This window comes from Podarcis cretensis (assembly GCF_951804945.1).
Source record: "Podarcis cretensis genome assembly, chromosome: 2".
Lineage (NCBI taxonomy): Eukaryota > Metazoa > Chordata > Lepidosauria > Squamata > Lacertidae > Podarcis > Podarcis cretensis.
In genome coordinates this window covers 113,791,721-113,817,334 of record NC_137171.1, presented here as the reverse complement: position 1 = coordinate 113,817,334, position 25,614 = coordinate 113,791,721, and the positions used below count along the sequence as shown (strand labels likewise).

The window sequence follows — 25,614 nt, the reverse complement described above, 5'->3', positions numbered from 1 at the left end:
CACCCTGAGACCTGCGGGTACAGGGCAGTATACAAATTTTAATAAATAATAAAAATGAGTAACATTTCTTTTCAGAGATGGGACACTGATAGTGTTTCACATGAACTCTGTAACCCTGACAAGCAACAAGCAACTTAGCTCATTACAGTGGTACCTCGGGTTACATACACTTCAGGTTACATACGCTTCAGGTTACAGACTCCGTTAACCCAGAAATAGTGCTTCAGGTTAAGAACTTTGCTTCAGGATGATAACAGAAATCGTGCTCCAGCGGCACTGCAGCAGCAGGAGGCCCCATTAGCTAAAGTGGTGCTTCGGGTTAAGAACAGTTTCAGGTTAAGTACAGACCTCCGGAACGAATTAAGTACTTAACCCGAGGTGCCACTGTATTAAGATCCTTGCACTGGGCATGGGGAGGGAACTGCAGTTTACCTCTGACATAGCTAAGACATGCAGCAACTTTAAGAAACTACAGTTCCCAAAATTCTTTGGGGGAAGTCAAGTGAGGAATTCAATGTGGCGCCGAGGAGATTGTCCCACCAGTGCAATCTTTCCAGCCAGCCAGATAAAACAAACTCTCCTCCCTTTCCCTGACACCTCCAGAGCCAATTTCAGGACGTGTGGGGCAGCCTCAATGCTGAATCCTGCCCCACATGCTTTGAAGGAACGGTGTGGATGTGAGCTCAAGTTTCTTAAACCTCTACACAGGGTTAAGCGCTGTTCAAGCAGCTCTCACTTCCTAAAATGGGGCTCCGTAAGGCTTTTGGTGTGAGGGGAGCTAGGTGCCTCGCCCACCCTCAAAATTCAAAATGGGTGCCTCGTGGTCCAAAACAGTTGGTGAGCCTTCCTCTAAATCAGGGATCAGCAAACTTTTTCAGCAGGAAAAAGTCCATCAGACCTTGGGGGGGGGGGCGGACTACATTTTGAAAAAAATAATAGTGAATTCCTATGCCCCACAAATAATCCAGAGATGCATTTTAAATAAAAGGACACATTCTACTCATGGAAAAACAGGCGGATTCCTGAACCGTCCATGGGCCGGATTGAGAAGGCGATTGGGCCGGATCTGGCCCCCGGGCCTTAGGTTGCCTACCCATGCTCTAAATAGACAGTCATTCGATACACAGGGTGAAGGGCTCTCTCCTTTTCTGCCACACAGCTTCTTTCCCTGCCGCCATCTTGCCTCATCCCACGTGGGTCCTCCGATGCCGATCGAGGTTTCCTTTGAGAGTGAACTGCTTCCCACACTCCGCACAGGAGTAGGGTTTCTCTCCCGTGTGAATCCGGTGGTGTTGATAGAGGGCTGTTTTGCTACCGAACATCTTCCCGCACTCAAAGCACTTGTGGGGCCTCTCTCCAGTGTGGCTGTTTTGGTGCGCCCCCAAGTCCCCTTTCTTCTTGAACCTCTTCCCGCAGTCGTAGCACTCAAAGGGCCTCTCGGTCGTGTGGCGTTTCTGGTGGCTCCTCAGGCTGGATTTCTTGCTAAAAACCTTCCCGCACTCTGGGCAGGCGAACATTTCCCTCAGCTCATCTGTTGGAACAAAGAGTAGAATGTGTATACCGTATTTTTCGCTCCATAAGACGCACCCAGTTTTTAGAGGAGGAAAACAAGGGAAAAAAATATTCTGAATGAAACAATGGATGATTTTTGTGGTTCATGCTGTGGCCACAGACATGTGATCTGATGGTGAATTTGGGGTGACCCAATGCAAAAATCCTGAGGTGGCCCCATTAGCTGAAGTGGTGCTTCAGGTTAAGAACAGTTTCAGGTTAAATACGGACCTCCAGAATGAATTAAGTACTTAACCCGAGGTACCACTGTACTGGAGTAACCTGGTGGGGGCTTCTTATGGCCTTGCCACCTGGAGAAGATCCCCCCGGCGCTGCCCCGCTCACCTGGGTGCTGATTCCGGTGTCGGACCATGTCTCCCCTCTCGCAGAAGGCCTTGCCACACACGGGGCAATCGTAGGGCTTCTCCCTCGCGTGCTTCAGGTAGCGCCCCTTCCTGCTGAACTGCTTCCCGCAGTCGGCGCACTGGAAGGGCTTGGCTTCTTTGTGGAGGATTTCGTGCCTGGCGAGGTTGGAGCGGATGTTGAAGCGCTTCCCGCACTCGAGGCAGGGGAAGGGCCTGTCCTGCCGGTGGGTCCGCTGGTGCCTCACCAGGCTCCCGTTGTCGTAGAAGCTTTTCTCGCACTCGGGGCACTGGAAGGGCCTCTCTCCCGCGTGGACCCTCTGGTGCCTCTCCAGGCCTCCTTTGCTGAGGAAGCTCATCTCGCACTCCAGGCATAAGTAGCGCTTCCTCAGGTCACCTGCGAAGGGACCAAACAGGCAAGGAGTGACCCCTCTGGAAATGATGGTGGCAGGACTAATGCCACCAAGCATTTGATGCTTGGCAGGGACAAAGTTAAAACGGACGGGTCCAGAGATTATTTTGAAGCCTGGGAGTTTGAGGTCACTGAGTTCCATAACAATGAGAATCGAAAGATGTCTGTGTGGTTTGCGGCATAAATGGAATGCTGTCTCTGCAAAGGACTGGTGCATGCTCTGGTTATCTCCTGCTTGGACTACTGCAATGCGCTCTACATGGGGCTATCTATGAAAGTGACCCAGAAACTGCAACTAATCCAGAATGTGGCAGCTAGACTGGTGACTGGGAGCGGCCGCCGAGACCACATAACACCGGTCATGAAATACCTACATTGGCTCCCAGTACGTTTCCGAGCACAATTCAAAGTGTTGGTGCTGACCTTTAAAGCCCTAAACGGCCTCAGCCCAGTATACCTGAAGGAGCGTCTCCACCCCCATCGTTCAGCCCAGACACTGAGGTCCAGCTCCGAGCACCTTCTGGCGGCTCCTTCACTGAGAGAAGTGAGATTACAGGGAACCAGGCAGAGGGCCTTCTCGGTAGTGGCACCCACCCTGTGGAACACCCTCCCATCAGATGCCAAGGAAAAAAACCAACTATCTGACTTTTAGAAGACATCTGAAAGCAGCCCTGTTTAGGGAAGTTTTTAATGTTTGATGTTTTATTGTATTTTTAATATTCTGTTGGGAGCTGCCCAGAGTGGCTGGGGAAAACCAGCCAGATGGGCGGGGTATAAATAATAAATTATTATTAGTAGTAGTATTAGTATTATTACTAAAACCAGTCAGGCATTTATGTATGATAAACAGTGGGAGAGACGCGTTGTGACATACGCATTATTGATTTATAACTAAAGATTTACGTGGGCTGACAAAGCAAAGAGCAACTTCTTGATATTTGGGAATGTCTTATAGTTAAGCAAAATTCTAGCAAAATTGGTAAAGAGTAGCCGACAGAAAATGAAGAGGAGAAAAATAGAAGGGAAAAAATGCTAAAATGATTATTTCCTTTATCCTCTTTTCAGAACAGAGGAACAAAACTTATTTGCTCAGGCCGTTTAGTTTAGGTTTTCCTTTTATGGTAGATTTTTATTGCCCGCCGCAGTTTGTTTCTATCTTGGTTTTTTTTTTAAACGGTGCTTTAGTTGTTGCAGAGCAGTGCACGAATAAATAAGCGACACCCCAAAGCACGGTGACCACAATTCCCTCACCGAGATGGGTTTTCTGATGCTGAATAAGCGCATCTCTTTCCGTGAACCTTTTCCTGCATTCGTGGCACTCGTGGGGCTTTTTGCCAGTGTGGATCCTCCGATGTTTGACGAGGCCTCCTTTGTCACGAAACCCTTTCCCGCACTCGAGGCATTTGTAAGGTCTCTCCCCCGTGTGGGATCTCTGGTGCCTCACAAGGCTCGCTAGCACCGTAAAACTGTTCCCACAATCCGGGCAAAAGTGCCTTTTCTTCTTGTCACCTGCTGGGAGGGAGACAGAGAGAGCGCTCATGAAAACAAAGGAATAAACCAGAGACATTTTACGAGCTGAGAACATGAGGAAGTAATAACAGAACACAAACCTAAAAAAATCATTTAGAAGAAGCGAGAGGAAATTAAAATGTTTGAAAAAACATGAGGCAGAGTCCTCTCCAGGAACGGGAGAGGAGCACTGAGGAACAATTTTTTTTCATTTTCTCTTGCATGAGCTTTTTCAACTGTTCTTACATGTTCTTTCTATGCTGATTTCAAATCTGAAATCAATTTCTGTGTACGTGCTATAGTTATCCTTCAATTTCCGACTTTTGCTGATATGTCATATTTACACTGGGGATAAGTGGACACTGACACGTTGATCTACCCTAACCACATGGTAATTATTGTTTTGCAAACTTAATTTTTCTTTATTTTTATAGTTTTGTAACCTTAATATAGGGACGTGGGTGGCACTATGGGTTATACCACAGAGCCTTGGACTTGCCGATCAGAAGGTCAGCGGTTTGAATCCACACGACAGAGTGAGCTCCCGTTGCTCGGTCCCTGCTCCTGCCAACCTAGCAGTTCGAAAGCACATAAAAATGCAAGTAGATAAATAGGTACCACTCCGGTGGGAAGGTAAACGGCATTTCCGTGCGCTGCTCTGGTTCGCCAGAAGTGGCTTAGTCATGCTGGACACATGATCCGGAAGCTGTACACCGGCTCCCTCGGCCAGTAAAGTGAGAGTCGGTCACGATTGGACCTACTGGTCAGGGGTCCCTTTACCTTTACCTAACCTAAATATTTGTATTTTTCAGATTGGACCACGGCTTCTTCAAGTAGACAAAAATGTGTAAACAAGCGTGGTGCATGAACTGCAAAAAAACCCCTAGAGCTTACAGAACAAAACCAACTTCAGATATGAAATCAGCATGTCTAAATTAGGTTAGAACAACTGCAAGAAAATTTTTGTTTCCCAGTGTTATGTTTAAATGCTCTTCAACTCAAAACAAGCAAACGAATCTAGAATCCTTCCTCTCTCACCAGAGCTGGAGTCCAAGGCCTTCCTTTCCTCCAGGGCCTGTGGATCTGGCACCCATGGTTCTTCCTCTTCTTCTAAGCTGGAGATCAGGGAGGGTTTGAGGACATGAGACCCTGTTTGGAGAGAAAAGCCAAAGAGGATCAAGGAGGAATTAGACAATCATTTCTTGGTCTCAAGTAGGGCCAGGGCCTTTTCAGTACTGGCCCCAACTTGGTGGAACGCTCTGTCACAAGAGACTAGGGCCCTGCGGGACTTGACATCTTTCCGCAGGGCTGCAAGACAGAGTTGTTCCGCCTGGCCTTTGCTTTGGACTCAGTCTGACCCTTATGTTTCCCTCCCCTTATGGTTTTGATCTATGGGCTACTTTTAAAATGAGGCTGCATTTTAGAGTCTCAGCCTGTGTACCAGATGGAGCTGATAAACAGCTGCCCTGGACACAGAATTGACCTGTGCCTCCATGGACAGCTGTGAGTCCAAAATGCCTCCCAGATTGTGCACCTGGTCCTTCAGGGGCACAGTTACCCCATTCAGGACCAGGGAATCCTCCACACCTGCCCGCCTCCTGTCCACCCCAAAACAGTACTTCTGTCTTGTCAGGATTCAACCTGACAAAGGCACTTACCCAGCAAAGATGTATTTTCATAGTTCTCGAGCATGACATCCCTGTACAAGCTTCTTTGAGCTGGATCCAGAAAGGCCCACTCCTGCTCTGAAAAGTACACAGCTACATCCTCAAAGGTCACTGGTCTCTGCAACAATGACGACAACAACAGGTCGGCAAACTAAAGATCTTCACTTCCCCAGATACCATCCCAAAGAGACTTCTACCCCAAACCACACACAATAGTGGCATATCTGCTTCGAAATGTGGTTTTGCTCTGATTTGAGATTCAGTGGAGGCACTAAACTCAGTCTGTCCTCAGCCACCCCGTGACTGTCTGGGTTCAATCCCTGGCACCCTAGGCAAAAAAAAGGTAAAGGACCCTTGGATGGTTAAGTCCAGTCAAAGGCGACTATGGGGTTGCGGCGCTCATCTCGCTTTCAGGCCGAGGGAGCCGGTGTTTGTCCACAGACAGCTATCTGGGTTATGTGGCCAGCAGGACTAAACTGCTTCTGGCGCAACTGGACACCATGACAGAAACCAGTGCGCACAGAAACACCGTTTACCTTCCCACTGCTGTGGTACCTATTTATCTACTTGCACTGGCATGCTTTTGAACTGCTAGGTTGGCAAGAGGTGGGACAGAGCAACAGGAGCGGGGATTTGAACTACCTTCTGATTGGCAAGCCCAAGAGGCTCAGTGGTTTAGACCACAGCACCAGTTCCCGAAACCTTGGAGAGCTTCTGCCAATCATCACAGGATCTGTAGACAATACTGTGTTGGATGGACCAGTAATCTGCCTCGGAACAAGGCAGTTTCCCACAACCACACAGCGGGACTCTCTGATGCCATCGTCACAGCAACACTGTGAGGCAGGGGTGGCCAAGAGACAACAAGTGGCCCAACAAAGATCTGAAATGCTGGTCTCCTTGGCCCAGTTGGGATTTCAATCCACTACACTGGTTCTCAATGTGGGAAAATGACAGATTTCTGCCGCTGGGCTCTGCAATCAGAGTTTCCTACCTGCCCAGGGTTTGCCTCAGTTGTATCCCTTCCACCAGGCAGAGCGGATGCACCAGCACAAAGAGAGTACGGACTTCTTGCACCTGAAGGCACAAAAAACGCAGAGAACAATTCCATTTCTACCCAGCCTTGAACTTTTGACGCTCCGTTTAACCAAGCCTCAGAAAGTGAGTGAATTCTGCGAAAGGAATTCTTCTCCTTCAGCAAATATCACATGCAGAAGAAAATGCATGCAGGGGGGTGACAGGCACACAGAGGTAGCACCTGATTACACTGATTATCATCACCCTTGTGATCTAAACCGCGGTTCTCAAGGCAACGAAATATAATCTGAAGGGGGCTTACGTGAGGGCAACTTTGTGGCACCACCCCACCATGTTGACATCTTCCCTCCCGAACAGGGATGATGGGATTGTAGTCCAACAAAAATCTTGGGATTTTTGCATCGTGCACAATCCCAAACACCTTATTTGAAAGCTGGCTTCGTCTAATTTCGCACCTGGTCCAGAGTCCAGAGTCTTCCCTCCATCCACCTCACAGGGGATCGGAATCCAGGGCTCTTCCTCTTGTTCCAGCCGAGAGATCAGGTCGGGTTTGAGAACTGGAGACCCCACTTGGGTAAGGATGTGAACATTATTATTACCGTTCCTGTTGCTATTCAATACTCAACATACCGCCTAACATCAAAAACTGGCTTCCGAGAGGTTTACGAAGTACAAAGGCCAGTTGCACATACAAACATCCATAATTGAAACACGCAATAAAACAAAGCTCATGAAAACAGCACAGCAATCAGAGGCGGTGAAGACAGGTTGATTGTTCCACTACTTTTGGAAGTGTAGCTTTGGGAAGGAGATACAGCTAAAGGTAAAGGGACCCCTGAACATTAGGTCCAGTCGTGGCCAACTCTGGGGTTGCTGCGCTCATCTCGCTTTACAGCCCAAGGGAGCGGGTTTACAGCTTCTGGGTCATGTGGCCAGCATTACTAAGCCACTTCTGGCGAACCAGAGCAGTGCACAGAAACGCTGTTTACCTTCCTGCCAGAGCGGTACCTATTTATCTACTTGCACTTTGATGTGCTTTCGAACTGCTAGCTTGGCAGGAGCAGGGACCGAGCAACGGGAGCTCACCCCGTCGCGGAGATTCGAACCGCCGACCTTCTGATTGGCAAGTCCTAGGCTCTGTGGTTTAACCCACAGCGCCACATGTGGGCCTCCAAACTCTTGACACCCTTGTTTGTTTGTTTGTTTGTTTGTTTGTTTATTATGATGAATTTATATACAGTCATACCTCGGGTTACAGATGCTTCGGGATACGGACGTGCCGAAACCTAGATGTACCGGAATGGATTACTTCTGGGTTTTGGACTCGCGCATGTGCAGAAGCACTAAATCACACTTTGTGCATGCACAGACGTGGTGTTGCGGGTTGCAGACACTGTGGGTTGCGGACGTGCCTCCCACACGGATCACATTCGCAACCCGAGCGTCCACTGTACCGCCCTACACCTGGAGGTCTCAGGGCGGTTCGCAGAAGAGATCACAATATATAAAATAAAAATTAAAAATAACCCAAAAATACACACACACCACAAAAAAGAGCCACATTTTAAAAGGCTATAGGATGTCAGTCAGGTCAACCAAAGGCCTGGTCAAAAAGAAACATTTTTGCCTGGCGCTTAAAAGTGTATAATGAAGGCGCAAACCTTGAGAAACAGCAGCTCCCGGGACCCTTTGGGGGAAGTCAGGGGTGTTTAAAATGTTATCATAGGTCTTTGGATGTATAGAATCATAAAATCGCAGAGTTGGGACCCCAAGGCTCATCTAGTCCAACCCCCTGCAATGTATGTTGTGAATGTGGCCTAGATGGGCCTTTGGCCTGATCTAGCAGGTGTTCTTCAGGTGTTCTTATACCTGGCAAATGCCCTCAACTGATTTTCCAGAACAGCCTTATTATTATTTATTAAATGTGCATGCCATCATTCATCCACAGAGCTCAGGGCGGTTCGCAACATAAAAATGCAACATAAGAGCACAAAATACCTGTTAAAAACAAGAGCAAACAAAGAAACCAATAGCCCCGCTTCCCCTCCCACACATTTAAAAGGAGTATAAGATGGCTGCTTCAGAACATATATCTGTCCCAACAAAATGATGAGAAATGGTAACTACTCAGGAAAGCCACGTGGCCGTAATTCTCCCCCATGACGTCGCTGTACAAAGATTTCTGATGCGAATCCAGAAGATCCCACTGACCCTTGGTGAAATAGACAGCAACGTCTTCAAAGCTCACCAGCATCTGAAAGGGGGGAGAGACGACTACAAGAAGGAAATGCAAAACAGACAGGCTGATTTCACCAATATAAATAAAAATGGCCGCAACATGTGCCGTGTTTACTTCCCAGGTTGAACAGAGCACACAAAGCTCATAGGTTTTCTAATAAATAACAACAAGGACTCCAATATCTTCAGGAATGCCTCCCCCAATAGGAACCTACGCATATCTTTTTTGGACGGATCTTCTCCAGATCCCCGCTCTAAGGAAGGTGCAGACAAGGCGGAGGGCCTTTTCAGTGGTGGCTCCTCCTCTGTGAAATGCTCTCCCCAGCAAGATCCACCTGGTGACTTTACTGACATGTTTTCAGTACCAGGAAAAGGCTTACCTCCCTCCACCCCAGCCTTTTGATAGACTGAGGTGATAGTGATTTGTTACTGTGTGCTATTCCTATTGTGGCTGTCACTAGGGTTGTACTGATAGTATAACCAGTGTTAAAATATATAAGCTAATCACCAAATGGCTCCCTCAACCTAGGTTACGGTTGCCACAACGAAATGCCTAGCCATCATCCCCCCCCCCATGGTGAGGTTTATTGTTCCAAAACATTCAGGAACCAAATAACGGCTTCTGATTGGCTGCAGGAAGCTCCTGCAGCCAATCAGAAGCTGCGGAAGCCCCATTGGAGGTTCAGGCTCCAAGAGAACGTTTGCAAACCGGAACAATCACTTCCGGGTTTGCGGCATTCGGGAACCAAAACATCCTAGTTCCAGGGCATTTGACAACCAAGGTAAAACTGTACAGTTTTATATTTTAAAGAGAAAATCTAAAAGCAGTTTAAGGTAAAGGTAAAGGGACCCCTGACCATTAGGTCCAGTCATGGCCGACTCTGGGGTTGTGGCGCTCATCTTGCTTTATTGGCCGAGGGAGCTGGCGTACAGCTTCCGGGTCATGTGGCCAGCATGACTAAGCCGCTTCTGGCAAACCAGAGCAGCGCATGGAAACACCGTTTACCTTCCCGCCGGAGCGGTACTATTTATCTACTTGCACTTTGATATGCTTTCGAACTGCTAGGTTGGCAGGAGCAGGGACTGAGCAACGGGAGCTCACCCTGTTGCAGGGATTCAAACCGCCAACCTTCTGATTGGCAAGCCCAAGGCTCAGTGGTTTAGACCACATCAAATGAAACAATCCAAAATAAAACAAATTCAAGCTTCAAGGAAAATATTTCAGATCCTTCTCTGAGTGACATTTTGCTTTCCCGGTATTTACCTACCCAGTTTACAGAGCTGCCCCATAGCGGAAGTACTCACGCCAGTTGCAAAACGCGCCTGGGGAATTTCAAACCCTGGGCATAATGTATTAATCTTTTCAATTGTGTTCTGAGTTCCTTGGACACCTTTGGGTAGCAGGTAAAAAAGGTAAAGGATGGTTACATCCAGTCAAAGGCAACTATGGGGTTGCGGTGCTCATCTCACTTTCAGGCCGAGGGAGCTGGTGTTTGTCCACAGACAGCTTTCCGGGTCATGTGGCCAGCAGGACTAAACTGCTTCTGGCGCAACAGGACACTGTGATGGAAACCAGAGCGCACGGAAATGGCGTTTACCTTCCCGCCACAGCGGTACCTATTTATCTACTTGCACTGGTGTGCTTTCGAACTGCTAGGTTGGCAGGAGCTGGGACAGAGCAACAGGAGCTCACCCTGTTGTGGGGATTCGAACTGCTTTGATCGGCAAGTGGATTAACAATAGTAATGGGCCGGCAAGAGCAGGGGGAAAAAGAGCATTTCTCTGAGCTCACACCTCCCTGGCACAAACCCTCTGCCTTCATCCTCCTGCATACCTGAGCCAGGTGTGTTACTGACATCTCTGTTCCTTCAGGATGAAAGGGCCATCAGAGCTGAAATGTGCCACAGCCTGTGAGGACAAAGTGGAAAGGAGATGGTTTCAGGAACAGGGATCACATCTTCCCTCAAGATGTGCTTGAAATCTTCTGTTTCAGGGCTGGGGACCCTGTGGTCGCCACCCCAAATGTGGCTCAGCTCCAGATCCCACCGACTCCAGCTGCCATCATTCGGCCAACGGTCAGGTAAGATGGGAGTTGTAGTCCAGGCAACATCTAGCAAGCCAAAAGTCTCCCAGCCATGCTCGGAGTGGGACAACAAAACAATCACAATCCTGCCCATGCTTACTTGGAAGTAAATCCCACTGAGTTTAGTGGGGCTAAATCCCACATTAAGTGTGCATAAGATTACTATTGCCATTATTTATTTGGCTTACATACAGGACCATATAACACTGGTCCTGAAAGACCTACATTGGCTCCCAGTACGTTCCCAGTAGTTATCTCTCGCTTGGCTTACTGCAATGCGCTCTATGTGGCGCTACCTTTGAAGGTGACCCGGAAACTACAACTAATCCAGAATGCGGCAGCTAGACTGGTGACTGGGGGTGGCCACCGAGACCGTATAACACTGGTCTTGAAAGACCTACACTGGCTCCCAGTATGTTTCCGAGCACAATTCAAAGTGTTGGTGTTGACCTTTAAAGCTCTAAGCGGCCTCGGTCCAGTATACCTGAAGGAGCATCTCCACCCCTATCATTCAGCTCGGACGCTGAGGTCCAGCACCGAGGGCCTCCTGGCGGTTCCCTCACAGCGAGAAGCAAAGCTACAGCGAACCAGGCAGAGGGCCTTTTCGGTAGTGGCGCCCGCCCTGTGGAACGCCCTCCCATCAGGTGTCAAAAAGATAAACTACCTGACATTTAGGCAGCCCTGTTCAGGGAAGTTTTTAATGTGTGACATTTTAATGTATTTTTAATCTTTGTTGGAGGCCGCCCAGAGTGGCTGGGAAAGCCCAGCCAGATGGGCAGGGCACAAATAATAAATTATTATTATTATTATTATTTATCAAAAGACCCACAGGGCGTTGTACAACATTAAGAGCATATTCCGAGAGGTTGGTACAAGAAGATATTGATTTCGGTCAGTGGAGAGGATATGCTAAGTAATATGCTTTAATGTTGAACGTGGATAAATGGATAAAACAAACACCGTTAGCTATACTGCTGGATAAGTGTTTAAGGGTTCTTGTATTTGTTTAAAAACCAATAAAAATTTGATTTAAGAAAAGGCGGGGGGGGGGGAGAGACACATTTTATGGAACATCAGTAGTAAAAACGTAATGAAAAGCATACTAACGGACAGCATAATAGTGGGAGATTCGAGACAGACAAAAGAAGGTGGAATTTGCACGCGTGGAATTTGCTCCGTACAAGAGGTAGAATCCTAGAATTGTAGGGCTGAAAGGGTCATTTAGTCCAACCCCACCCCCAAAAATGCAGGAACGGATTTAAAAGAGGGCAAAGGCTGTGCCAATGGCTATTTATTCCCTTAGAAACGAGTATTTGGGGATCGCGCGTGGGGAGGTCCTGTTTGGAGAGGCTTGCCGTTGGGGCATCTGGTTGGCCGCTGGACTGGGGAGATCCCCTGGCCTGATCCTGATCTTCGGGTGCTCTTAGCCCGAACAATGCCTCGCCTCCCTCCGGCCCCACGAATCCAATCTGCACCCCCTTCCTTTCTCCTTTTCTTCCACCCGGAATTGCACCTTTCACCTACGGGCTTTTCAGTTCATTTATTTTTAAACTCACCGGCTTTCTCCCCCAAGAAAGAATGCACCGCCCCAAGGCCTGGGAAATTCCATGAATTATTTCCCACGGTGGGCGGAGCAGGAAGCGACCTCCGCCATCGATCTCCCCGCCATCCAGCCGAGCTAGGAAAGGACTCGCTTGGCTTTTAACCCTTAACGCATTTGTCATACAGTATATTGTGTTTGCCACTGCTCCAGGTTCTCTGTAACGGCTTGAATCCCCTTTAAAATGTCGCTTCTCTCTCTCTGTCCAACAGCTCTCATTCTTGTCTAGAATTAAAATGTTGAATCTTGGCAGCATTAAGATAAATTCAACAGTGTAAATAAGTTGTGATGGAGGTAATAAGGGAATGCTGAATGGTTTAGTTTATGTAAAGTATGCAGGGATTTTATGTTATGCAAAATGAACCATGGAAAGAGAAGGAAAGTCACTGATATTTTAATGATGCTTAAATGAGTATTTTAAATGTGTATGTTGTTCTTGTTGTTTAGTCGTGTCCGACTCTTCGTGACCCCATGGACCAGAGCACGCCAGGCACTCCTATCTTCCACTGCCTCCCACAGTTTGGTCAAACTCACACTGCTGGCTTCGAGAACACTGTCCAACCATCTCGTCCTCTGTCGTCCCCTTCTCCTTGTGCCCTCCATCTTTCCCAACATCAGGGTCTTTTCCAGGGAGTCTTCTCTTCTCATGAGGTGGCCAAAGTATGTATGTATGTGTGTGTGTATATATATATATATATATATATATATATATATATGTAAAGGTAAAGGTAAAGGTACCCCTGCCCGTACGGGCCAGTCTTGACAGACTCTGGGGTTGTGTGCCCATCTCACTTAAGAGGCCAGGGGCCAGCGCTGTCCGGAGACACTTCCAGGTCACGTGGCCAGCGTGACATCGCTGCTCTGGCCAGAGCCAGAGCCGCACACGGAAACGCCGTTTACCTTCCCGCTGGTAAGCGGTCCCTATTTATCTACTTGCACCCGGAGGTGCTTTCGAACTGCTAGGTTGGCAGGCGCTGGGACTGAGCAGCGGGAGCGCACCCCGCCGCAGGGATTCGAACCGCCGACCTTTCGATCGGCAAGCCCTAGGCGCTGAGGCTTTAACCCATAGCGCCACCTGCGTCCCATATATATATATATCACACACACACACACACACATATATATACACACACAGAGAGAGAGAATATTAAAATTTTGAAATCTTTCAAATTATTTCAAATTATTATCTTTCAAATCTTTCAAATTATTCAAATTCCCTGTACCACTTGGGTTATATTTACATAGCACCCTATAACACGGGTCTTTGCTTTTGAGACTGCTAGACCTACACATGCAGCAAGGGTCCAGGTGTTAAGATTAGTAGATGTGCTTTTATTACGCTGCTCCTGCATTGGAGGGCAGCCTTTGTAGGCAGGGTGTGCAAACTGCTGGGAACCCCGTCTCGCATTGGAAGGCCTTTTTCAAGCATGGTTGCTGCCACGCAGCTGGGAAGGGAAGGGTTAACCCTTCTCTGTGTGCTGTGACACCCCCACTCCCACCCCCCTCAAAATCCTTCTTGCTACCTAAGCTTCCCATTAGTTTAGGCTTGTTCCGTAGAGAATGCAATCATTCTATCTGGTACTGTAGTTATAAGAACTTCCATTTGACTTAAATAACCAGCCCCTGAGTTTGCTTTCTTCCTCTTCCCTCCCTACCCCCTTTTCCTTTTGTGTTTTGACCTTAAGATTGTAAACCTGTGGGCAAGGAATGTCCTTGTTTTACTTTCTGGGCATGTAAGCCACTCTTGAAAGCATATTTTTTTACCTGAGAGGCCTAAAAAAGGTAAAAGACCCCTGACAGTTAAGTCCAGTCGCGAACGACTCTGGGGTTGCGGCACTCATCTTGCTTTACTGGCTGAGGGAGCCAACCTTTGTCCACAGACAGTTTTTCCAGGTCATGTGGCCAGCATGACTAAGCCGCTTCTGGCAAAACCAGAGCAGCGCACAGAAACGCTGTTTATCTCCCCGCTGGAGTGGTACTTTCAAACTGCTAGGTTGGCAGGAGCTGGAACAGAGCAACAGGAGCTCACCCCATCGTGGGGATTCAAACCGCCAACCTTCTGATCAGCAAGCCCAAGAGGCTCAGTAGTTTAGACAACAGCGCCATCAGAGCTTTCCAAACTTCTCATGTTGGTGACACACTTTTTGGAGAGTAATCACTAATTCAGTTTTATTAACAAACTGGAGGTTAAACTAACCCCTTATAAAGAGCATTTGCATGATGTACCTGCACACTGCAGCCAACACACTAACATGTCACAACACAGAGTTTGCAAAGCTCTGATCTTTCATCCTTAATTAAATATAAGCAGGTTCCTCCCTTTCTTGCTACCATCTCCCATCATCCTTGGCCACTGGCTATGTCAGCTGTAGCTGATGGGACTTAGAGTCCAGCAACACTGGAATGGCTACAGCTATCCTCTCCCTGTTACAAAAGGTCTATAAGTGGTTTCAGGATTAAGGCTCAGATCAATCCTGCCTCAAGCCCAGTTAATACACTGGGCAGAAGTGGCAAGGAACAATAAAAACTGTTTAGCTGCCATGGGCCAAAGGTCTATCTAATTCATCATTCTGTTCGCATGGAGGCCAATCAGATGTCTACGCGAAGTGTAAATAAGTTTTGATAGGTGTAATAATGGAATACGGAATGGTTTAGTTTGTATAAAATATGCAGGGATTTATGTTATGCAAAATGAACCATGGAAAGAGAAAGGGAAGCTTTTGATATTTTAAGGTTGTTTAAATGAATTTTCAAAATTGTGAAACAGAATACGGTGGTACCTCGGGTTACATACGCTTCAGGTTACAGACTCCGCTAACCCAGAAATAGCACCTCGGGTTAAGAATGTCGCTTCAGGATGAGAACAGAAATCACGTGGCGGCGGCACGGTGGCAGCGGGAGGCTCCATTAGCTAAAGTGGTACCTCAGGTTAAGAACAGTTTCAGGTTAAGAATGGACCTCCAGAATGAATTAAGTACTTAACCCGAGGTACCACTGTATACATATGAAGGGCAGGAGTACAATAGCACTCTCTGTGTGATTTCAGACTTCAGCTAACAGATCACATCTGTGATTATTCCCCAATGAAACTGATAATTTATTTTAGCAAAGACCTCCAACTGGGTTAGAAAAATGTCCTGCACATACATAATTATTAGGAAGACTATATTTTAATTTACCTGTTTTTTTGTTTTTGCTTTTTTACTTGCTCCAAAAGCTCCATGTACATGGAATTGGCAGTCAGATCATAAACCAGATCAGTTTCGTGCTGGGAGTGCCAATAAAGTTCTGCATGACCAAACTTGGCCCTCCAGCTGTTTTGGGACTACAACTCCCATCATCCCTAGCTAACAGGACCAGTAGTCGGGAATGATGGGAACTGTAGTCCCCAAACAGCTGGAGGGCTGGGTTTGGCCATGCCTGCCTGCAAACCAATCCTCAGAAGACAGATGCAGCTTCATTTTATCTATGCTTAATCAGATTGGTAGATTGAGGTAGGAATTGGAACCACTGGAGAAAGTGGTGGGCGGAAAAAGCCCACCCACAAATGCTTTCGCTCATCTTCAGGGTGTTACGGCAGGTTTTAAAGTATTCTTCCCCGTGAGCGAGCTGTGATATATATATATATATATATATATATATATATATATATATTGGCGCTGTGGGTTAAAGCCTCAGCGCCTAGGGCTTGCCGATCGAAAGGTCGGCGGTTCGAATCCCTGCGGCGGGGTGCGCTCCCGCTGCTCGGTCCCAGCGCCTGCCAACCTAGCAGTTCGAAAGCACCTCCGGGTGCAAGTAGATAAATAGGGACCGCTTACCAGCGGGAAGGTAAACGGCGTTTCCGTGTGCGGCTCTGGCTTGCCAGAGCAGCGATGTCACGCTGGCCACGTGACCCGGAAGTGTCTCCGGACAGCGCTGGCCCCTGGCCTCTTAAGTGAGATGGGCGCACAACCCCAGAGTCTGTCAAGACTGGCCCGTACGGGCAGGGGTACCTTTACCTTTACATATATATATATATATATATATATATATATATGGCACACTGTTAACGGAAAAATCTGAGGGCTCCCTTGGGCAAAAAACAAGGACACCAGCCAGGAATACCAGAGCAAAACAGCAGCCAGTAGGCTTGGTCTTTATTGAAGACTGTTGCGACAGGACTCCCACCTGCCACAAGGTGGAACAAGATGGAAGCCCCAAACAAAAGAGAACCCAAACTTTTATTAGCTGCTAATCCCCATGTTACACCCACCCCACCACATCACTCATACATCACGGTTACATCATGAAAGGGGAGGTCTGGTGGCAGTAATCCAAGCATCCTGGACCCTGCCCCATGGTTCTCCTTGCCCTCCACCAAACACCCATCAAGTGTAACAAAAGAGATATTTACATTTCCCTGTTTCCCAGCCAAGTTAATCACACCCTTTTGTCTTCACCTGGGTTTGTTATTTCTGGAATGTCTACCTGTCTGGCACTCAGGTACCAGGATGCCAGGGATTATCACTCAGGCAGAGGGGCTGCTGAGTAGCTGAGCTCACCTGTCTATATGAATTTCTGAAGTTTTCTTAGTGAGCCAGTACATGATACATTTATCCAGTGGTGTAGCGTGGGGGGTGCAGGGGGGGCCGGCCGCACCGGGCGCAACATCTGGGGGGGCGCGCTCGCACTCGCAGCTCACTGAGTGCTAAAATCCACGGGTTAGGGAGTGCAAATTGCTTGCCTTTCCCCGGGTGCTGACAACCCACGCTACGCAACTTCATTTATCAGCGAATTGTTATGTTTGGTATCGTGCAGCAAAGGCCCTTTGAATAGATAGGAAGGAACTGTGATGAAAGTGTTTTGTGGGGACAAATCACAAAAGTCACAAAAGCGATTGTGCTGATTTTGGTTGTGGGCTGCATGTGCAGGATATCTGCTGGAGGGGCAACCCCCCACAACCTGCATCAATAGGAGTATAGCATCTAGATCAAGGGAAGTAATAGTGCCACTGTATTCTGCTCTGGTCAGACCTCACCTGGAGTACTGTGTCCAGTTCTGGGCACCACAGTTCAAGAAGGACACTGACAAACTGGAACGTGTCCAGAGGAGGGCAACCAAAATGGTCAAAGGCCTGGAAACAATGCCTTATGAGGAACGGCTAAGGGAGCTGGGCATGTTTAGCCTGGAGAAGAGGAGGTTAAGGGGTGATATGATAGCCATGTTCAAATATATAAAAGGATGTCACATAGAGGAGGGAGAAAGGTTGTTTTCTGCTGCTCCAGAGAAGCGGACACGGAGCAATGGTTCCAAACTACAGGAAAGAAGATTCCACCTAAACATTAGGAAGAGCTTCCTGACAGTAAGAGCTGTTCGACAGTGGAATTTGCTGCCAAGGAGTGTGGTGGAGTCTCCTTCTTTGGAGGTCTTTAAGCAGAGGCTTGACAACCATATGTCAGGAGTGCTCTGATGGTGTTTCCTGCTTGGCAGGGGGTTGGACTCGATGGCCCTTGTGGTCTCTTCCAACTCTATGATTCTATGATTCTGTGAACCTATACATAAATTCCTGCAACAAAACTTAACAATTGGTCTGGAAGGAACTCACCTGGTGAGATGCTCCAATCTGCTCCATTGACCAGCCTCGCCTACTCTTGACTAAATGGTGCTTACAGGCCAGCACCTCTGATTGGATGGGAGGAGCAAGGACAGACTCCTGATCTACGCTTTAAGGGTCAGGCTTTGAAGCCCTTTTGTGGATTCCTCCTGTGTCTTTTTTGGAGCAGCTCTGAGAAAATTATGGAGTATGTAAGTTACTCCCGAGTGTGGCCAATCTGTGTAGCAAGAGGAATAGTTCTAGCTGACTACCATACTGTGTTGTGTTTGTTGGGGGGTGTGGTTCCCTCTTAGGGGAAGCAGATTAAATTGTAATTTTGTCAAGTCGTTATAGAAAGTGTAGGAGAAAGAGCAGTCTGGTGACTCAGTCTCCCTCGTGCAACTTGCCAGTGGAGCAGTACCTGGTTTTCTACTGGGGTGGCAGCTGCTTGTATATTTTACTAATAATATGCATGTTTGTGTAAATATGCCTATATTGTGGGGGTTTTTCGTTTACAGTACTTATGTTGTAAGTTGCTTGGAGATCTTTCGTAACGAGTGACTAACCAATTAAATTACCATGGCCCTGTTTTTTTAAAGAGAAGTGGGACAGGAGGGGTTTAAATATGCTCCGTGTTTTGTTTTTTAAATTCATTTTTATTAGATTTTACAAGCCAACAAAAAAAGTTTCTAACAATACCAAATTCCATATCCATTTAAAGAGATTTCTCTGAATCTTGCGACTTCCCCTCCAACCCTTCCTTGGGTCCTAGTGTGAACATTTTCAACTACATATTATTTTGTGATCTATTTTTTTTGTATTTATCCATATTATCCATAATACCTGTTACATTACAAGTGATATTAAATTCTAATAATAATAATAAATTAAAGTCCTGCTAATGTTTTCATCTGTTTACAGTGGTCTCTTCAGTAAATTATAAATTTCCCCCAATTTTTTTAAAAAAGTTTTTGTCCTGAGTTTCCCAGTCAGCTTTGCCATTTTGGCATAGTCCATCAGCTTAGTCTGCCATTCCTCTTTGGTAGGGACTCTTTCTTCTTTTCATCTCTGGGCTAGTAGCACCTGTTCCTGTTTTTGAGAATACAATTTTTTAAAAGAAGAAATTAAGCCATCTGTGTCATGCCAAATGATCAGCTGTCAGGGTTTGCAAGTGCACCAGCCAGCTGACTGGCAGCATCAATCAGCTGATTGACAGTGCAAATTTGCTTTTGGCTGAATTCTGCTTTTACCTGCCCTATAACAAAGAGAGAGAGAGAGAGAGAGAGAGAGAGAGAGAGAGAGAGAGAGAAATATATAAAACAGTAGATTGGTCTGGGGAAAGTAGTGGCAGATAGCCATGGCAGGAACTCTCCTTTATTTGGGAGATACAGTGGTACCTCGGGTTACATACGCTTCAGGTTACAGTCTCCGCTAACCCAGAAATATTACCTCGGGTTAAGAACTTTGCTTCAGGATGAGAAGAGAAATCGTGCTCTGGCGGCACAGTGGCAGCAGGAGGCCCCATTAGCTAAAGTGGTGCTCCAGGTTAAGAACAGTTTCAGGTTAAGAACAGACCTCCAAAACGAATGAATTACTTAACCTGAGGTACCACTGTATGTTGAACTGGCCCTGCTCATTATCAATGCCATGATGTTTGACTACCTAGATGTTGCCAAAGTACAACTCCCATCAGCCCCAGGCAGCATAGCCCGTGGGCAGGGATCATGGGAGTTGTCCATCAAAACCCATTATTACGGTAAGGTAAAGGGACCCCTGACCATTAGGTCCAGTCGCGACCGACTTTGGGGTTGCAGTGCTCATCTCGCTTTATTGGCCGAGGGAGCTGGCGTACAGCTTCCGGGTCATGTGGCCAGCATGACTAAGCCGCTTCTGGAGAACCAGAGCAGCGCACGGAAACGCCATTTACCTTCCTGCTGGAGCAGTACCTATTTATCTACTTGTACTTTGACGTGCTTTTGAACTGCTAGGTGGGCAGGAGCAGGGACCAAGCAACAGGAGCTCGCCCTGTCGGGATTCGAACCGCTGACCTTCTGATCAGCAAGTCCTAGGCTCTGTGGTTTAACCCACAGCGCCACCCACATCCCTTTATAATTAAAGTAGCAAATAAAAATGGGACATCGTATGTCAAAAAAGTAATAAGGGGGCCAATGTTTCCCCACGCCTGGTCTAATGCTGCCCTTTGGTCTTATTTTAGCAGCTGGCTGTCACCGACAAGACAATCAAGATTGGCGATGGGATCCTGGTGATGGGGAGAGTGACCCCAGATGCCAAGAGGTTTGTATTGATAAAGCAGAAGAAAAATACATGGGTTGAAGGGGGATGGAGCCATGTGGGGTTCTGCTGCTTCCTATCAAATGCGAGTTTCGTCTCCAGTATCTCCTCCGTCTCCACGACAGGTTTGCCATCAACCTGGGCCGGGATCGCCACAACCTCCTCCTCCACTTCAACCCTCGCTTTGAGACACGCGACATTGTGTGTAACTCCAAGGCGTGTGGAGTGTGGGGACAGGAACTGCGAGAGTCGCTGTTCCCTTTCCAGCAGGGAGAAGAAGCCAAGGTGAATATGGGGATACGCCATTAGCTCAGGGGTGGAGCATCAACCTCGCAAGTAAGAGGTCACAGGTTCGATCACTTGAATTTCCAGGTGGGGGGGGGGGAGTCTCTTGCTTGAAACTCAGGAAAGCCACTGCCAATCATTCCAGACCAGTGGTTCCCAAATAGCTAAGTACAGTGGTACCTCGGGTTAAGTACTCATTTCGTTCCGGAGGTCTGTTCTTAACCTGAAACTGTTCTTAACCTGAAGCACCACTTTAGCTAATGGGGCCTCCTGCTGCCGCTGCGCTGCCACCGCACGATTTCTGTTCTCATCCTGAAGCAAAGTTCTTAACCTGAAGCACTATTTCTGGGTCAGCGGAGTCTGTAACCTGAAGCGTATGTAACCTGAAGCATACGTAACCTGAGGTACCACTGTACTGCGAACCCTCTATTTTTCCAAAAGCCAAGCCACAGACTCTCACACTTTTGAAAATGTTGATATTTCTGTGCCACCATTAGGGCTGGGCGATATATCAGTAATATCGTCTGAAACCGGTTTGAAGTCCATCTTGTGATAATCGGTTTATAGTTTTTGACCTGGCAATATATCGCGGATCGTGATGTGTGCTAGGACTGGGCAATAGATATACTGTCCAAAACCAGTTTCAAGTCCATATTGTGATAATGGTTTTGTAGTTTTTGAGCTGGCAATACATGGTGAATCGTGAAATGTGTGTGTGTGCGCGCGCTATGCAAAAATCACAATGTGGGGAGTGAAACCAGCCAATGCCTCTACATAGCTCCATCCTTATTTCAGACATCTTGATATTTCGCAATGTTTAACTGGTGATATATTGTGATGTTGCAAAACCAGAAATCCCCCAGCCCTAGGCACCAACATGTCCCAGCACAAAACCAGGATGCGCGCCTTCCGGGCCACACTCCTGCACAAGTCACATGACCCACATGAGAGCCCAGTGCTCAAAAAGGGGTGTTAATAGGTATATGCCATGGACCTCCTGGGTGGGTTATGCGGACCCCCAACTGGAAACCAGTGCTTTAGACAATACAGTCATACCTTGGGTTGAAATTGCTTCAGGTTGAGCGTTTTCGGGTAATAATAATAATAATAATAATAATTTATTATTTATACCCCGCCCATCTGGCTGGGTTTCCCCAGCCACTCTGGGCGGCTTCCAACAAAACACTAAAATACAATAACCTATTAAACATTAAAAGCTTCCCTAAAGAGGGCCGCCTTCAGTTGTCTTTTAAAAGTAAAATAGTTGTTTATTGCCTTGACATCTGATGGGAGGGCATTCCACAGGGCGGGTGCCACTACCGAGAAGGCCCTCTGCCTGGTTCCCTGTAACTTGGCTTCTCACAGTGAGGGAACCGCCAGAATGCCCTTGGCGCTGGACTTCAGTGTCCGGGCAGAATGATGGAGGTGGAGACGCTCCTTCAGGTATACGGGACCGAGGCCGTTTAGGGCTTTAAAGGTCAGCACCAACACTTTGAATTGTGCTCAGAAACGTACTGGGAGCCAGTGTAGGTCTTTCAAGACCGGTGTTATATGGTCTAAGCGGCCGCTCCTAGTCACCAATCTAGCTGCCGCATTCTGAATTAGTTGTAGTTTCCAGGTCACGGAACGCGTTACTTCCAGGTTTCGCTACTTGCGCATGCGCAGACGATCAAAATGACACCATGCGCATGCGCAGAAGCGGCGAATCGTGACCCACGCACAAGCAGACGTGGGTTGTGTTCACTTCAGGATGCGAACGGGGCTCCGGAACGGATCCCGTTCATATCCAGAGGTACCATTGTACTGAGCTTGATGATCGATCAATAGTCTTAACTCGCTTTAAGACCATTTCCTGTGTTCCTCGTGAGACGAGTTGGATAACGTGGGGCGATAATGTTGCAAAGCAGGCATTTTATAACCTTTGACTTCCTCCAGACCCTTTTATTGTATTTATATAAGTTTGTATGCTGCTTAATAATAAAATACCTAAGCGGCAAACACACGGACGTGATTTTAAGATAATAAAAGATGGAAACAGCTTACAGCGCACAAATAGCGCATGGGTGAGTTGCATAATGGGGAAAGTTTGAGTGAATAAAGAAGCTTTGAGCAGGTGATGGTTGCTTGGCAGCAAATGCCACAGTCCTGGTGCTGCCACACTGAATGCCCTATTCCTGGTAATCAGAGTCGTCTTTCCCATAGGGCTTAGTGGTTCATTGCGCCAGGGCGCCGGCCTCAGGGACACCCAGCAAGTGGGGGAGCTGTGCGGCTTTGCCAGCGGCCTCCCCTTTCCCTGCAAGCCCACCAGCTGCACCCTGTCAGCCATATAGTTTCCCCCTGGCTGGCCGTGCGCAGCTTTGCCCCCCCATCCATGGTCATTTGAGGGTGCTGGGTGGATATTTGCACCCTGGTGCCACACCTGCTAAAGACGGCCCTGCTGGTAATCCCAGGGTGGGCATCATGCAGCACTGTCCAAAGTGCCTCTGCTGCAATTTGGGGCCATTTGTGCCACCAGTTTCCCTCTGCTCTCAGTCACCTCCCACCTGCTTGCCTTCTGGCTGGAGAAGAAAGAATGGACCGCATTGCACCAAAGGTCTATCTAGAACTACAACTCCCAGCAACCCCAGCAAACAGCCTGACCAACACTTGTTGCACTCCGACAACTTCTGGTGAGCACCAGGTTGGCTAAGTCTTTGGTTTCTCCTTGCTAGATCTCCATCTCCTTTGACGCCAGGGCGGTGACGGTGACGATGCCAGGAAACAAGGAGATCAAGTTCCCCAACCGGCTCGGGATGGATTCTGCACAGTTCTTCTCGGTGGCCGGAGACTTCAAGATCAAATCCGTCAAGTTTCTGAACTATTATGCTCCCTTTGCAGCTCTGAACTAGCTGGGGGAAAGAATGTGCAAATAAAGTCCCGTCTCCCAGAGTTTCTGTTGTTTGAATGCGAAATCGGGAACCGTGTCCTCCAAATTACTTCACCAATTAGTTAACCAAGGCATTAACTCAGGGTGCCTCTGGGCTGTCTGTGTTTTGCTGAAGGGGACTTGGTTACATACCAAAAAACTCTTGGTTTGCACACTTAAAGGGGGTTAAAGTGCTGTGCTGCCCTAGTGCAACAAATCCACTTAAACAGAAATAAATAAAGCCACAGACTTGCATTTTGGAATGTGATGACAAAATACCTCCAGGGATTTGGGTGAATGAATGACAAAGGTCATGTAAACACCCTGCAAGAACATCAGGACGAATGCTCATTGCTGAATCGTAAATGAATCAAAACAAATGGCCAGCTATAATCTAACCTCTCTGTAATGGGCGTGCAAGCAAATTGGGATATACAGTGGTACCTCGGGTTAAGTACTTAATTCGTTCTGGAGGTCTGTTCTTAACCTGAAACTGTTCTTAACCTGAAGCACCACTTTAGCCGCACTGCCAGAGCAGGATTTCTGTTCTCATCCTGAAGCAAAGTTCTTAACCCGAGGTACTATTTCTGGGTTAGCAGAGTCTGTAACCTGAAGAGTATGTAACCCGAGGTGCCATGTATACTCAATAAACGGTTTATCTGGAGGGACCCTTAGCAGCCTCTGCCTTTTAGTCCATTTTAGTGTATTGTCTATTATATTTACAATATAATGCCAGAAACTCCTCCCAAGAGCTCAAGCTGCCCCTCCCCGTTCTATTCCTAATAGCCGCCCTGAGAGATGGTGACTGGTCGAAGGCTCTGAGTTTCACGGCTGAGTGGAGATTCAAACCCGGTCTCCTAGGTCCTAGTTCAGCACTCTTATTACACCACACTGAAAGAGTCAGCCACTTGCAGAGATTATTATTATTATTATTATTTATTTCTACCCTGCCCACCTTGCTGGGTTTCCCCAGCCACTCTGAGCGGCTTTCAACAGAACATTAAAAACAGAATAAAACTTCAAACATTAAAAACTTCCCTAAACAGATGTAACCATACGAGGGAGCAATCCTAACTATGGAAAGCCAGCGCAATTTATCCCGGTTTAGGTGAAGCTGGTGTAAAGCACGCCTCACCCAAATCTGTTCAGGAGCAATGTTCCTGCCAGCTGAGCCATTGTAAGCCCAGCAGAGGGAAAACAAGCCTTTAAAACAGAATTTAGCTCACGCTGCCCTCTTTGCTGGTGTAAGTTGCACTGGGTTGCCTGGTCACATGTTTGGGCAGAATGGGGTTAGGATCCAGCATATTCCCACCATAATGCTCTATTCACCATCTCCAGGTCAAGGTGGAAATAGGTAAGGTAAAGGTAAAGGACCCCTGGATGGTTAAGTCCAGTCAAAGGCGACTATGGGGTGCGGTGCTCATCTCGCTTTCAGGCCGAGGGAGCTGGCGTTTGTCCACAGACAGCTTTCTGGGTCATGTGGCCAGCAGAACTAAACCGCTTCTGGCACAATGAGACTCCATGATGGAAACCAGAGTACATGGAAATGCCATTCACCTTCCCGCCAGAGCGGTACCTATTTATCTACTCGCACTGGTGTGCTTTCGAACTGCTAGGTTGGCAGGAGCTGGGACAGAGTAACGGGAGCTCACCCTGTCTCGAGGATTCGAACCGCCAACCTTCCGATCGGCAAGCCCAAGAGACTCAGTGCTTTAGACCACAGCTCTACCCGCATCCCTTAAAGATGGGAATATCCCCTGCCTGACACCCCTGGAGAGCTGCTGCAGTCACTGTAGACAATACTGACAATACCAAAGGTCTGACTTGGTAGAAGGCAGCTTCTCTGGGCAGCCCATGTCCCCCTTCTTTTTCACCCAACAGGCAGACACCAGTGTGGTCTGTTGCTGTGTAGTGTGTCATATTGGCAACTTCTTTCCATCGTGGCTCCTGCAACGTGCCCCTAAAGGTAAAGGTAAAGGGACCCCTGACCATTAGGTCCAGTCGTGACCGACTCCGGGATTACGGTGCTCATCTCGCTTTACAGCAAGGGAGCCGGCATACAGCTTCCGGGTCATGTGGCCAGCATGACTAAGCCACTTC

General features: G+C 47.7%; 2 protein-coding genes across 6 annotated transcripts; one reads left to right on the top strand and one right to left on the bottom strand.

Annotated features, from left to right (window-relative positions):
- Positions 1–933: 933 nt before the first annotated feature.
- On the bottom strand, positions 934–12,568 carry LOC307208614 (uncharacterized protein). 3 transcript variants are annotated; one of them, XM_079963402.1, is made up of 10 exons: positions 12,417–12,567; positions 10,612–10,685; positions 8,667–8,793; positions 6,995–7,108; positions 6,496–6,578; positions 5,493–5,619; positions 4,873–4,983; positions 3,577–3,837; positions 1,897–2,310; positions 935–1,531 (listed from the first exon to the last, which is right to left on the bottom strand). In XM_079963402.1, exons 2-10 carry the CDS (start codon positions 10,633–10,635, stop codon positions 1,185–1,187), a joined length of 1,608 nt encoding a protein of 535 aa, XP_079819528.1. In that variant the 5' UTR covers positions 10,636–10,685; positions 12,417–12,567; the 3' UTR covers positions 935–1,184. The 3 variants fall into 3 exon arrangements, with proteins under 3 accessions (XP_079819530.1, XP_079819528.1, XP_079819529.1); XM_079963403.1 differs by having other exon boundaries at positions 3,577–3,834; XM_079963404.1 differs by lacking the exon at positions 6,995–7,108 and having other exon boundaries at positions 934–1,531; positions 12,417–12,568.
- Positions 10,694–23,509, top strand: LOC307209086 (galectin-1-like). 3 transcript variants are annotated; one of them, XM_079964191.1, is made up of 4 exons: positions 10,694–10,857; positions 20,248–20,327; positions 20,450–20,609; positions 23,321–23,509. In XM_079964191.1, the coding sequence occupies exons 2-4, from the start codon at positions 20,299–20,301 to the stop codon at positions 23,495–23,497; spliced, it is 366 nt and encodes a 121-aa protein (XP_079820317.1). In that variant the 5' UTR covers positions 10,694–10,857; positions 20,248–20,298; the 3' UTR covers positions 23,498–23,509. The 3 variants fall into 3 exon arrangements, with proteins under 3 accessions (XP_079820317.1, XP_079820316.1, XP_079820315.1); XM_079964190.1 differs by lacking the exon at positions 10,694–10,857 and adding an exon at positions 18,115–18,240; XM_079964189.1 differs by lacking the exon at positions 10,694–10,857 and adding an exon at positions 18,115–18,244.
- The last annotated feature ends 2,105 nt before the right edge of the window (positions 23,510–25,614 follow it).